The following is a 14,697-nucleotide window of genomic DNA, read 5'->3' as shown; positions in this document are numbered from 1 at the left end:
TCCCTCCACTAAAAAGGGTTGGAACGCCTGTATGCCTAATCTGTGCAGGGTGGGTGCTCTATTCAATAACTTCTTGAAGTATTTCCCATACAATGGGTTCTTTTTCCCGAATGTTACTTTTAGCAATTCCTATGTTAGAAGCAACATGTTGTCTGATTAGACCACGAATTACAAATGTTTAGAAAAGCTCTATTGCTATTTCTCGAGGTAATCCACACTGATGTAATGAAAGCGAAGGACCCACGATAATGACGGAACGTCCCGAATAATCGACACGTTTACCAAGCAGAGTCTCACGAAATCTTCCCTCTTTGCCTTCAATTACATCTGAAAATGACTTGTAAACTTTATTATGACCATCCCTCATTGGTTGTCCACGGATCCCATTATCAAGAAGTGTATCCACGGCCTCTTGTACCAATTTCTCCTGACACATTACTAATTCCCCTAGCGTAGATCTACTTGTTGCTAATAGATCGGTAAGAGTATTATTCCGATAGATAACTCATCTATAGAGTTCATTAATATCCGAACTCATTAGTTTACCCCCATCTATCTGAATGATTGGTCTCAACTCGGGAGGAAGAACTGGTAATAAGCATAAAACCATCCATTCTGGTTCTACATTTGTTCGAATAAAATGTTTAGCTAATTCCATGCGTCTAACCAAAAAATCCTTTCTTCTTCTAATTTTTCTATCTTTCCATTCATTTCCAGTGGACCCCTCCTCCCCTAATTCCTTTCATTCTACTAATGAATTACCTGTAATAATTCGCAAATCTGAATCAGCTAATTGTTCTTCTGATAGCACCTGCTCCTGTAGAGATTTCTCGATTTCGAAATGTCTCGAAGCCTTGGGTAGTAAAAAAAAGTGGTATGCTGTATTTCCGAGATTGGATTTCATATTCGAATAAACCTCGTAATCGTAAGAAAGTAGGTTTTTTCGCTATGGACCTAGCAAAAGAAAAATCGAGATAGGTTCCTGTAGGATTGGATTCCCCCTTTTAAAATCGGACGTGAAGGTTTCCTTTCATCCGGCTCAAGTAGTTACCTCAAAAAGGGGATTCTTTCTTATTTAAAAAGTTTGTTCGAAAAACCCTACAAACAAAGAACTACTCCTTACTCAAGTTCCCACTAAGGACCAACGATTTATTCTTCTTTTTTTACTTTCATTTTTCGAATTACTTATGACAAAATAAAAATGTAGGATTTTTGAGTAGTCTACTTCCCGTCACATGATGAATCCCCTTAAAAGAATACTTTGGGACTCGTAAGGGATTTACTTGTCTATATATCGTTCTATTCGATCCTTTAGGTCCCTACTCACCTCGATGGTTATCCCATGATGCCCCTTGAAGCATATATGCGATAGATAGACTTCTGTAACCATACTATATTTGCTTGCTTAAACGGAATCTCTTATATATATATATATATATATATATATATATATATATATATATATATATATATATATATATATATATATATATATATATATATATATATATATATATATATATATATATATATATATATATATATATATATATATATAACCACAAATGTAATCCTAAATATTTTAAATAATTATACTTATACTAGTGATTTTATATTTTTTTAATTAAAAGATACAAAAGAGAAAAATCGACTTCACATGTAATTATTTTTTCCATGTGGATATTTAATGTTGCAAGTCAACAAAGGAATTATTAATGAAGAGAAATGATAAGAAAATAAACAAATAATATAAGAAAGAAGAGTTACAAAAACGATAAACTCAAAGAGTTTTGGAATAGATTTTAGGTCTTCGAGAGTTTTTGGGTTAAGTTAGTATTTTTAAATTAAAATCGATCTGAATCGATTAACTAAATCGAAAAAGAGTATCCTATGATTGAAATCATTTATAACTCTCAAAGTTAAATTATTGATGAACCGGTTCAAATTAAATCGATTCCAAATTGATTCGTTTAGAGTTTGATTTGATTTGAACATCAATAATCATTTTTTATCAATTATTTTTTATAATAAAATAAAATAAAATCAAATTTTGAAATAAAAATATTGAAAAATGAAGATAGAAGTGAATTTCACAGATTATCAAATGATTAACAGAAAAAGATTATGTTCCAATCAAATGTGATTACTTGTAGATTTGAGAGTTCGCGTGATCACATCAGATATATAAATTTATATAAATAAATATTATTCTAAATTCTCTTAATCCTTTTACTAATCCTAATATAAACATCAAACATGAGGCACACCCTAGAAATAGTTTTGTAAGAAAAATTTATCGACCACTCTTCAATCGCTTCTGATAAATGTCGAATGAAAATTTTTGACATATCGACAAAAGAAGAGAGTAATAAATAACAAAAAAAGAACATTATTTAACATTTTATTGACACCAATTAAAATAGAAAAAAAACAAAATAATGTAACAAATGGACTCATTACATTTAATTTCTTCGTTTATTTGATTTTTATTCTTAAAAGTTTTAAAATGGTTACAAAGATAGTGTTAAAGCCTTTGATTTCCCATCATATATATATATATATATATATATATATATATATATATATATATATATATATATATATATATAATCATAAATGTAATTCTAAATATTTTAAATAATTGAACTTATACAAGTGATTTTATATTTTTTATTAAAAGATACAATAGAGAAAAATCGACTTCACATGTAATTATTTTTTTCATGAGGATATGTAATTATGCAAGTCAACAAAGGAATTATTAATGAAGAAAAATTATAAGAAAATAAAAGAATAAGAAAAGGAGGAAAAGTCACATAAACTAAGGAGGAGCAATAAACTCATGGAGTTTTGGAATAGATTTTAGAGCTTCGAGAGTCTTTGGGTTAAGTTAGTATTTTTAAATTAAAATCGATCCGAATCGATTAACTAAATCGAAGAAAAGTATTCACTCAAATTGAAATCATTTATAACTCTCAAAGTTGAATTATTGATAAACCGGTTCAAATTAAATCAGTTCCATATTAATTTGTTTAGAGTTTGATTCAAGTTTGATTTGATTTGAACATCAATAATCATATTTTTTATCAATTATTTTTATAAAAAAATAAAATAAAATCAAATTTTGAAATAAAAAAGAAATTAGAAAATGAAGATAGAAGTGAAATTATAAACGATTAACAGAAAAAGATTATGTTCCAATCAAATTTGATTACTTGCATATTTGGGAGTTCGTGTGATCACATCAGATATGTAAAGCTATGTAAATAAATATTATTCTAAATTCTCTTAATCCTTTTACTAATCCTAATATAAACATCAAACATGAGGCACACCCTAGAAATAGTTTTGCAAGAAAAATTTATTGACTACTCTTCAATCGCTCCTGATAAATGTCGAATGAAAATTTTTGACATATCAACAAAAGAAGAGAGTAATAAATAACAAAAAAAAAGAAAATTATTTAACATTTTATTGACACCAATTTAAATAGAAAAATAAAACAAAATTATGTAACAAATAGACTCATTACATTTAAGTTCTTCGTTTATTTGATTTTTATTCTTAAAAATTTTAAAAATGGTTACAAAGTTAGTGTTAAAGCCTTTATTTTCCCATCATATATATATATATATATATATGTATATATATATATATGTATGTATATATATATGTATGTATATATATATGTATGTATATATATATGTATGTATATATATATGTATGTATATATATATATATGTATATATATATATGTATATATATATATATGTATATGTATATGTATATATATATATATATATATATATATATATATATATATGTATATATATATATATGTCTATGTGTATATATATATATATATAGACATATGTATATATATAACCATAAATGTAATTCTAAATATTTTAAATAATTAAACTTATATAAGTGATTTTATATTTTTTTATTAAAAGATACAATAGAGAAAAATCGACTTCACATGTAATAATTTTTTTATGAGGATATGTAATGATGCAAGTCAACAAAGGAATTATTAATGAAGAGAAATTATAAGAAAATAAAAGAATAAGAAAAGGAAGATGAGTCACATAAACGAAGGAGTCATAAACTCATATAGTTTTGGAATAGATTGTAGGGCTTTGAGAGTCTTTGGGTTAAGTTAGTATTTTTAAATTAAAATCGATCCAAATCGATTAACTAAATCGAAGAAGAGTATCCTCTCAAATTGAAATCATTTATAACTCTCAAAGTTGAATTATTGATGAACCGGTTCAAATTAAACCGGTTCCAAATTAATTCGTTTAATGTTTGATTAGAGTTGGATTTGATTTGAACATCAATAATCATATTTTTTTTATCAGTTATTTTTTATAATAAAATAAAATAAAATCGAATTTTGAAATAATAAAAAAATTAGAAAATGAAGATAGAAGTGAATTTCACAGATTATCAAATGATTAACAGAAAAAGATTATGTTCTAATCAAATGTGATTACTTGCAGATTTGGGAGTTCGCGTGATCACATCATACCTATAAAGCTATATAAATAAATATTATTCTTAATTATCTTAATCCTTTTACTAATCATAATATAAACATCAAACATCAAACATCAAACATCAGGCACACCCTAGAAATAGTTTTGCAATAAAAATTTATTGACTACTCGACTACTCTTGAATCGCTCGTGACGAATGTCGAATGAAAATTTTTGACATATCGACAAAAGAAGAGAGTAATAAATAACTAAAAAAAAGAAAGTTATTTGATATTTTATTGACACCAATTTAAATAGAAAAATAAAATAAAATAATGTAACAAATGGATATATATATATATATATATATATATATATATATATATATATATAAACCACAAATGTAATTCTAAATATTTTAAATAATTAAACTTATACAAGTGATTTTATATGTTTCTTTAAAAGATATAATAGAGAAAAATCGATTTCACATGTAATTATTTTTTCCATGAGGATATGTAATGATACAAGTCAACAAAGGAATTATTAATAAAGAGAAATGGTAAGAAAATAAAAAATAAGACGAGGAAGAGTCAAAGAGGAGCGATAAACTCGTATTATTTTGGAATAGATTTTAGGGTTTCGTGAATCTTTTGGTTAAGTTGGTATTTTTAAATTAAAATCGATCCGAATCGATTAACTAAATTGAAGAAAAGTATCCTCTAAAATTGACATAATTTATAACTTTCAAAGTTGAATTATTGATGAATCGGTTCAATTTAAATCGGTTCAAAGTTGATTCGTTTAGAGTTTGATTCGAGTTCGATTTGATTTGAACATCAATAATCATATTTTTTATCAATTATTTTTTATAAAAAAATAAAATTAAATTAAATTTTGAAATAAAAATGAATTCATAAAATGAAGATAGAAGTGAAATTCTCAGATTATGAAACCATTAACAGAAAAAGATTATATTCCAATTAAATGTGATTACTTGCAGATTTGAGAGTTCCCGTGATCACATCAGATCTATAAAGCGATAAATAAATATTATTCTCAATTCTCTTAATCTTTTTACTAATAGTAATATAAATATCAAACATAAGGCACATCTAAAAATAGTTTTACAAGAAAAATTTATTGACTACTCGACTACTCTTCGATTGCTCATGACAAATGTCAAATGAAAATTTTTTGACATATCAACAAAAGAATAGAGTAATAAATAACCAAAAAAATAAAGTTATTTAACATTTTATTGACACCAATTTAAATAGAAAAATAAAATAAAATAATGTAATAAATGGACTCATTATATTTAATTTCTTCGTTTATTTTATTTTTATTCTTAAAAAATTTAAAAATGGTTACAAAGTTAGTGTTAAAGCCTTTGATTTCCCATTATATATATATATATATATATATATATATATATATATATATATATATATATATATATATATATATATATATATAATTATCCATAAATATAATTCTAAATATTTTAAATAATTAAACTTATATAAGTGATTTTATATTTTTTTATTAAAATATACAATAGAGAAAAATCGACTTCACATGTAATTATTTTTTTTATTAGGATATGTAATAATGTAAGTCAACAAAAAAAATTATTAATGAAGAGAAATAATAAGAAAAGAAAAGAATAAGATAAAAAGGAAGAGTCACGTAAACGAAGGAGAAGCAATAAACTCGTAGAGTTTTGAAATATATTTTAGGGCTTTGTGAGTGATGAATTGGTTCAAATTAAATCAGTTTCAAATTGATTTGTTTAGAATTTGATTCGAGTTCTTTGATTTGAACATCAATAATCATTTTTTTTTATTAATTATTTTTTATAAAAATAAAATAAAAATAAAATAAAATTTAAAAAATCAGAAAATGTAGATAGAAGTGAAATTCTAAACAATTAACAGAAAAAGATTATATTCCAATCAAAACAGATTTGGGAGTTCGCGTGATCACATCATATCTATAAAGTTATAGATATTTATAAGTGATTTCGAAAACCTTAATGCTATTTGTTCCCTCCCCATTGCTTACGCCTCTCTCTCTCTCTCTCTCTCTCTCTCTCGGAGCGTGCGATCACCGTAACTGTGGCGCAGCCTGACGGTGCATTGATCGCCACCTAACCCCGGCCCCATGCAGACGCCGCTTCCCGCCGCCGGTTCCAAGTCGTCGTTTTGGTCGTCCCCTAGGGAGATGGTTTTCGCTTCCCTTTCCAAGCTTCGTATCTTTCCCCGGAAGTCATCAACCGGGGGCCCCGACGTCACGGCGCCATCCTTCTCCTCCTCGGCTTCGAGTTCAAGCCAGCAGCAGATGAAGAAGAGCCCGGTAGTCCATCGCTCCTCTTACTTCTCTTTCGTGCCGAGTTATGTTGGCTCAAATTTCTGTATGTTAGTTCGAATTGAGTGTTCTGACCCTGATTTTATGATGAAATCTTGGAAAAAAATCGAACTTGATCTGAAGTATGTGATTATGTTAGATGTGTTCCATCTTTTAGATCTGGTTTATGGTTAGATTTACATCCATAGTGTTCCTCGTGTTCGATTTTGGTTGGTAAATGCGCAAGTGATAATTTAATTCTGTACATTTTCGATTAAGGGTATTGTTAGTCTGGAAAAAGTTGCTCTCTTTACTGATTTATTTGCCCTTTGTGTTTTTAGTGATTACATTTGAATGGATACTCTCTGTTTCCAGTGACTGGAAATGGTCGAACTTGGAATAGAGTTTGGGATGAAGGCTTTACAAACAATTTAATGCTACCACTCATCAGTGACCTGTTAGCACCATTCTGATCATAGCTATTAATTAAAAAAAAATGTTATGACATATTACTTTAAACCAAGATCCTTGTGTGTTTAGTACTAGAAGAATTTTGAATATAATGGAATTGGCTTTATTTCAAATACAAAGTTGCCACCAGTTCATTGTTAACTAAAGCAGTAGAAAATTTCCCCGTTTTAAAAACAAATTATCGGGGGAACATGTTCTGCATTTTCTTCTAGAGTTTACTTTCATGTTTTTGTTTTACTTTTGGAAATCATCTGACTTTAAACAAGATCAGGCTGTCAAATTAGTAATAGACTTTGGCTAGACTTACATGGCATACATATTTAGTTCACTAATATATATGAGAAATATAGCAAGCCAATCTTGAGACTTAGAAATAATCGGTCCTTTTAAAGTTTCTATATAGAAATTGAATATTTTTTTCCTGTTTAAGTATTAAATGCTTAGGTAAGTAGCAGTTCTATGTACAAACATGCAAGCTGATGATGTAGTATCTAAAATGATAAGGTATTGAGATTGGAAACTTCTTTCTATCAAAGGACGATTTTCTATTTCTTTCCCAAGTCATGCAAAATTATTGGTTTGTCTGGAAAGTAGAAACAGAGATGAAAAGAATATACTGAATAACAACTCAAGAAGCAATAAAACATAGGGTCTTACTTCAGAGCACTTGTTAGATATATATAACCTTCACGATTTACATGATACATGGATGATAAAATATTGCATAAACATCGTAACTATGATCTTGGAGCTTGTGTTGACGGATACCATTATAACATGATAATCAATCACCAATGTGATACATGTATTTTCTTTTTATTGTTGGGGTAGATGTGCGGTGGGTGGAGCAGGGCATGGTTCCAATTAGTCTTAACAAATATCCATTCCTGAATTGGCATGACATGAGTCCTCCAGCCACCCAAAACTTTGTCATCATTCTAAGACCTTGACAGATAATAATTATAAATGCTCAAAAAGTGATACCATGATAAAGTTTGATTCCATAGCATGGCTCATGGGAATCAATGCCATAGTATCTAATTTCCTTGTAAAAGCCTGAAGTGAATATATGGGAAATTCCAATTTCTGAAGAATTGTGTTAGAACATGTTTTTTCAATTAGGAGTTTTCCATCTAATTATGTATGGTCTTTTGTTGATGTATTTATGTTGCTACATCAGCACTTTTAATGTTATATTGTTACAGCATTGGTGATTCGTGAGTTGGATTACTTTCTTTCCATATTTGTCTCCTGGATCAGGATTCTTTTTGAAGTAAACAATCATTGACATCCTTGCTAGAGCTTCCTTTCTTTGTAATATCCATGTTTTCTATACATAACCTTATCTTATTTCTCGCTTTGTTGTCTTTTTACTTGAATGCAATATTACACCCAGCTGCACGGCAGAAATCAGGGAAGTCATTTACATGTTTGAAAACACTCGAATAACTTATTTTTCATATCTTCTTACTTCAAAATCCACTTTGGTAATACTATCTTGTATCGTGAGCTGTGCGGTCATGAGATGTCAATGTTGCTTGAAGCTAGTGCCTAGCTATTTCCCTTGTACTTGGTTTAATTGAACGAAAGATTGACGTCAGGTTAAAACAATGATTTTTACAAAAATCTGGTTTTGTAGTGCAATCTATATGATATGAAGTGAAGATATTGCTTGATACTAGTTGCCTATTTCTTTCCTCTTGTTGGTTTAATTTTCTGGAAGGTCGATAGCAAGTTAACAAAATTTTATTGGTTACTGGACTTCTAATTGTTTAGGTTCAAACTGTTCTTTGTGGTGTAAATTATGATGATCCCAATAATGTTGTTTGTTGATGAAATCGTCCCATATTACAAGAACAAGCAAACTTTGGCATATGATAGAATTTGTCAAAAGCAAGAACGTATTTCAGCTACTTCACCTTTACAGTATTCCTTTGTCTGAAACTCCTGAATAGTTTTTAAACCAATATGGTGAATTATCTGGATAAAAAGGCCTTTCATTTTTGAATGCTTCATCGATGCTTGTAGTTTCAAATATCATCATGCTACAAAAGATGTTGAACTTGTTAAGTTTACAATTTTGAGCTAGGAACATTGAGTTCTTATGATTCTGATGACTTTAAACACAGACTATACTTATGTGGATGATTATGATGAACATGAATATGATGCTAAATCAGCAGAGAACTACTGCATTATAAGTTCAACTGCCATATTGATAAGTTGTGCCATCTTGTGCTGAGTCAATTTTTTTATGGTTGCAGAATTCTGCAGGGGAAAATACAAGCAAAAGAAAGATGAAAACAACATTTGATGATGAAATTGACATGAAATACAGATTGTTTAAACAATTTGATGTAGTTCAAGATCATTCAGATCATTACTATAAGTTTTCTAAAATCAAGGTGGTCAATAAGTGACATTCATGTTCTTTTAATCAGTAGTTTGTTGAGTATGGTCCCAAATTATCTTGATATTTTGCAGCGGCTTTTCCCTTTACAGCCAACAAAAGATTGGGTGAGGTGGATTCAGCATGAGTGGAAGATCCTAGAAAATGATCTACCTGGTCTGTACATGCTGCATGATGGTCATTTTTTTTATGTATTTTTCAGTGCTATAAGTTTGTCTAGATCTCAACTTCATGCCTTGTCATCAGCAGGAAATCCTTTTCACCATACTGAATGGTTCTCTATATCAGCATATTGCTGATAAAAATTGAATATATGGTTTTGGAAGTTTTCAAAAGGATCTCAACTTTATATGTTGTTTAGTTTAGTACTTGCATCAAATTTTCTCAAAGTGATGTAGCTAGAAGAAATCATAAATCAGATGAACTCTGTAAAAACACAACCACTCCCCTCTCAGAAAGGAAGAGAAATAAAATATGTGCAAATTGAATTAGAGCTACATGTTTATTAATCTTAAGGATTATCATGACTTGCATGTGTATGGAAATCCTATATATATAAAAAAAACAATATGCTTTGCTTGCCAGGTGTGGTCCACGTCAGTCACAATATCATATTTTAACTCAAGTTATGTAAGCAAGAATTTTGCATCAAAAAAGTATACTAGTCAAAAGAGTTAGGTCCTCAAAGAGAACTTATAATTGTTGCCCAAATGTATGAGGATTAAAAAAATGTTGAAAGATCTGTTTTTCTGATGTATAAAATAGAATATTCTGATAACTGGATTATACTATTGTTCTCCAAATTTATTTGCATCAATGCTGCAGTTGATTTTGTGGGAGCCAGTTTGCGATGAATCTATTTTTGCATTAGTTGTTGAACCTAGTTTTAGTAAGAAGCATAAAAATCTTTGGAGCATGTTTATAGTCCCTCTTTTGGCTTCTTTACCTTGTTCACTTGTTCATGAACAGAGACAATATATGTAAGGGCGTATGAAGAAAGGATGGATATTCTAAGGGCTGTTATTGTTGGACCAGCTGGAACTCCTTATCATGATGGCCTTTTCTTCTTTGACATTTTCTTTCCTCCAACCTATCCCCAGAAACCTCCAGTAAGTGAAATCTTTAACCATACCGGCCGATACTTGGGTACTCAATTGTTATTTTTTATTGACAAGGTTAATTTCCACATAATACCATGCAGGAAGTTTATTACAGATCTGGTGGACTTCGAATAAACCCAAATTTGTATGATTCTGGTAGAGTTTGTCTTAGCCTTCTCAACACATGGTCTGGCGAGGGATGTGAGAAGTGGATACCATACAAGTCATCCATGCTGCAGGTTCTGGTCTCTATTCAGGCTCTAGTTCTGAATGCCAAGCCATTTTTTAATGAGCCAGTATATGCCGAGATAAAAAGTACACCTGATGTAGAGAAGCGATCCCTGATTTACAATGAGGGTGCTTTTGTTTTATCCTGCAGAACGATGCTGTATTTGGTTAGGAATCCCCCAAAGGTATGTGCCACACTTTCTTTTCTGTAATTTTGTAGATTTTTCAAAGTATCAACACATATAATTCGGAAGCTTCAAATTCTTTACATGACTCTGGCATTTACAATGGTTGTTTTAGCATTTTGGGGACTTTGTTGCTGGACATTTCCGAAAGCATGGAGGCACCATCCTCAAAGCATGTTACGCTTACATGAATGGTGTTCAAGTTGGATGCACAATCAGTCAAGGGATAAATGAAGTTATTGAAGGCAGCAAGAATTTCTCAGCGACATTCCGGACATCCCTGAAGTTGTTAACTAAAGACCTTTTAAGGGAATTCACTCGCAAAGGAGCTGACTGCTCCGAATTCCTTGCTCTGGATGAAGTCAAAAATTAAGCTGCCAGAAAAGCAGGCGATATTTTAAAATTATGAAGCCGAACTCTCTATTGATCTGCCCTACAACTTTGCTAGATTACACATTAATAATTGTCTACCTTACAAACAATATTAGCTTATAGATTAGATTGGGCCGCAGGCCTTTTTTTGCTAAAAACTTAATAGATTATTTGGCACTATAAATGATTTGACTGTCCAGCTTATCTGACATGTAAATACCAGATCTAGATATTCTAGCTTCTGATGTTGAACGTCTGAATTGGTAGTGTAGGATTCTGTACTTTGCCTTAATTTTTCTTTTGATTTCTATAGTCTATATTCGTGTTTTTCATATTGGTGCTCTGAACTCTTTCTTAAAGCAGATCTGTGAGTTGAGAGAATATGTTGGACCAAAAATGTTACAGTGAAGAGGAAGAAACACTATTCAATAGTGCTTCAGATAAAGAAACTTGAGTACTAACCGGCAGAAATCCTATTCAATATCATTCTTTTATTGGTGATTTTAGATCATGCTACTGAAATTATTTATGAGATTTTAATGTACTGAACTGTCACAAAATTCACAGGGAAAATTCCTGAAATGTTTCTGGCCAATTCACAAGTTTGCCTGTAAAAAGATAGGCAATTTGTGTTCCATTTGTCATATAACTACTAAAATCTTTCGAGTGATTAGTAATTGTTTGACATGTTTCAGTTTGGTGCACAAATTGCTCTCAAGCTTTTGCTTCCTATAAATTTGTCCTCTTGAGGGATAATATTTATATTATCATATATCTTTTAAACCTCCCATCTTCTTTCTATTTGATCAAATATATTTCAAGAAAATTTATGATTCATACAAAGAAAATGAAATTTGTCATACTACCCATGCAGCATAATTGTTGATGACCCAAATGTATGATTTTATAGCTCCAATGGACCCCCCAAAAAAGTAAAAAATAATAAATGAATATTCGAGAAAATTGGTGCATTATTATTAGTTGATGAGAAATATTTCTACTTACTGTTTTATTCGTTTAATATAATTAGCTTTAGTAAGAAATTAGTAATTTACGATTTTGACCCTGTGTAGGAAGCTATTATGAACCGGTCCATAGTGCTAGACCGTGTCTAATTGAAACGGCCCAATTTCCTAGACCGGTTGGCCCAATGTCGGACCATTCTCCGCGGCGCCAACCTTAATCGCGCTCTATATAAGAACCCCTCTTCTCCTAGGGTTTGCGGACCTCATTGCGGCGGCGAGGAGGTGCACGATCCGGATCGATCGGGTGCGGCGGCTAACGGGAAGGAGAGGAAGATGGTGAAGTTTCTGAAGCCGAACAAGGCGGTGATCGTCCTGCAAGGGCGATTCGCGGGGCGGAAGGCGGTGATCGTGCGAGCCTTCGACGACGGCACCCGGGAGCGGCCCTACGGGCACTGCCTGGTGGCCGGCATCGCCAAGTACCCGAAGAAGGTGATCCGCAAGGACTCCGCAAAGAAGACGGCCAAGAAGTCGCGCGTGAAGGCGTTTCTGAAGCTGGTGAACTATAGCCACATCATGCCCACCCGCTACACACTCGACGTCGATCTCAAGGACGTCGTCACCCTCGATTCGCTCCAGTCCCGCGACAAGAAGGTCACCGCATCCAAGGAGACCAAGGCTCGCCTTGAGGAGCGCTTTAAGACCGGCAAGAACCGATGGTTCTTCACCAAGCTCAGGTTCTGAAGCAAAGTAGCGATCTTTAGTTTCATTTCTGACGCTGCTATTTTCATCTACGTGAGACGGCATCATTTAATTCATGGATGGCATGCTATTTGTCTGTGTGGTTTCACCTGTTTTTAGGACATGTTACGGTAATTTCCTGGATACTAAATGTTTTCAGTCTGAGTTCATGCTGTGTTAGGATAATTTTGATAAATTGGATATTTAGGTGAGTGGCAGTTTGATTTGGTTTGCGTCATCTGGTGATCTTCGTGATGGTCGTGTAATTGCTATGAGGAATCTATTTGGAAATTCTCTTGATATATATATAGTAGTGACCCAGAGATTTCGACATGATAATTTTTATGTCTGAAATCTTCTGGTTGCTAGGAAAGCACGCTCTCGCAGGGGAGTCGAATTGTTGATTGCTGGATTCAAGGAGCATTTTTTATGTTCCTGATTTTTTATGTTCTTGGAGTTCTATAAGAAAGGTTATACTGTTATTAGAATATGAGTCACTAGACATATGGTCTCTGCATTTTCACTTGTTTTTTCTTCCTTGAAAAAATATGGACATCATGAACTTATCATTATCTTGCTTGAAAAAATACATGGATGATGGTCAGGGAGGCATGAGTGGGTTAGGCCTTAGGTTGGTGAGATGAGAAAATGGGGAAGAATGAATGAAAAGAACAACAAAATAAATAAGGATTAAGTCAAAGCATACTGTAAATAACTCTTAACAAACTGAAAACAAGTTGGTCGGGTTTAGAATAATTTGGTTTCAGGTTGGCTTGTAGCTTGGCTTAAGAACATTGGTTTGGACCTAAATTGACCCAAGACCCAGCCCGATATGTTATTAGAAGTCATATCATTAACTTCACCAGGAAACAAGGAATGTCTAGCTATATATGGCTTGTAGTGCTTAGTGTTATTATTATCCTTAGCCTTATATATTATAGAATAGGATGATATCACAAAGTAATCCCGGTTTTGTCCTAATGGACTCGGCTCTTCTGAACTGGTTAGAGCTCTGTAGTTCTTTGCTTTTGTTTTGCCTGATGTCTTGGCATTGAGGTTTTATGATGCATTTGGGAGACACATGATATGTCCTTGGAAGGAAGGAATGAGTAAGCTGAGCAAATTGTGGACAGTTTATACTGAAAGTATATTGTGCTATTTTTTCTCAGCTTTATTATTGGTTCTTTGCTTTTGTTTTGCCTGATGTCCTGGCATTGAGGTTTTATGATGCATTTGGGAGACACATGATGTGTTCTTGGAAGGAAGGAATGAGTAAGCTGAGGAAATTGTGGACAGTTTATACTGAAAGTTCATGTAAGTGTGCTATTTTTTCTCAGCTTTATTGTTCTGTCATGTTTAGTTGCTCAGGAAGGTGTGGGAAAACTTTCTATAGGAATG

The 14,697-nt window shown here is 31.6% G+C and overlaps 2 protein-coding genes across 2 annotated transcripts; both read left to right on the top strand.

Moving 5' to 3' along the window:
* The first annotated feature begins 6,545 nt into the window (after positions 1-6,545).
* LOC103992791 (putative ubiquitin-conjugating enzyme E2 38) lies at positions 6,546-11,789 on the top strand. Its single transcript, XM_009412637.3, has 6 exons — positions 6,546-6,839; positions 9,566-9,706; positions 9,786-9,867; positions 10,681-10,820; positions 10,913-11,224; positions 11,340-11,789. The coding sequence occupies exons 1-6, from the start codon at positions 6,648-6,650 to the stop codon at positions 11,595-11,597; spliced, it is 1,125 nt and encodes a 374-aa protein (XP_009410912.2). The 5' UTR covers positions 6,546-6,647; the 3' UTR covers positions 11,598-11,789.
* A 1,021-nt stretch (positions 11,790-12,810) lies between these two features.
* LOC135617910 (large ribosomal subunit protein eL27-like) lies at positions 12,811-13,537 on the top strand. The gene has a single exon (XM_065118667.1). The coding sequence runs from the start codon at positions 12,895-12,897 to the stop codon at positions 13,300-13,302; it is 408 nt and encodes a 135-aa protein (XP_064974739.1). The 5' UTR covers positions 12,811-12,894; the 3' UTR covers positions 13,303-13,537.
* Positions 13,538-14,697: the final 1,160 nt, after the last annotated feature.

Source organism: Musa acuminata, chromosome BXJ2-7 (genome assembly GCF_036884655.1).
Source record: "Musa acuminata AAA Group cultivar baxijiao chromosome BXJ2-7, Cavendish_Baxijiao_AAA, whole genome shotgun sequence".
Lineage (NCBI taxonomy): Eukaryota > Viridiplantae > Streptophyta > Magnoliopsida > Zingiberales > Musaceae > Musa > Musa acuminata.
The sequence above is the reverse complement of the archived record's forward strand: the minus strand, read 5'-3'. Positions and strand labels throughout refer to the sequence as shown.

Excerpts from the sequence above, each read along its gene's own strand:
- LOC103992791 (XM_009412637.3), top strand. The coding sequence starts at position 6,648 with ATGCAGACGCCGCTTCCCGCCGCCGGTTCCAAGTCGTCGTTTTGGTCG. Across the intron at positions 9,868-10,680 it reads CCTAGAAAATGATCTACCTG|AGACAATATATGTAAGGGCG; the intron begins GTCTGTACATGC and ends GTTCATGAACAG. Across the intron at positions 10,821-10,912 it reads CCTATCCCCAGAAACCTCCA|GAAGTTTATTACAGATCTGG; the intron begins GTAAGTGAAATC and ends AATACCATGCAG.
- LOC135617910 (XM_065118667.1), top strand. The coding sequence starts at position 12,895 with ATGGTGAAGTTTCTGAAGCCGAACAAGGCGGTGATCGTCCTGCAAGGG.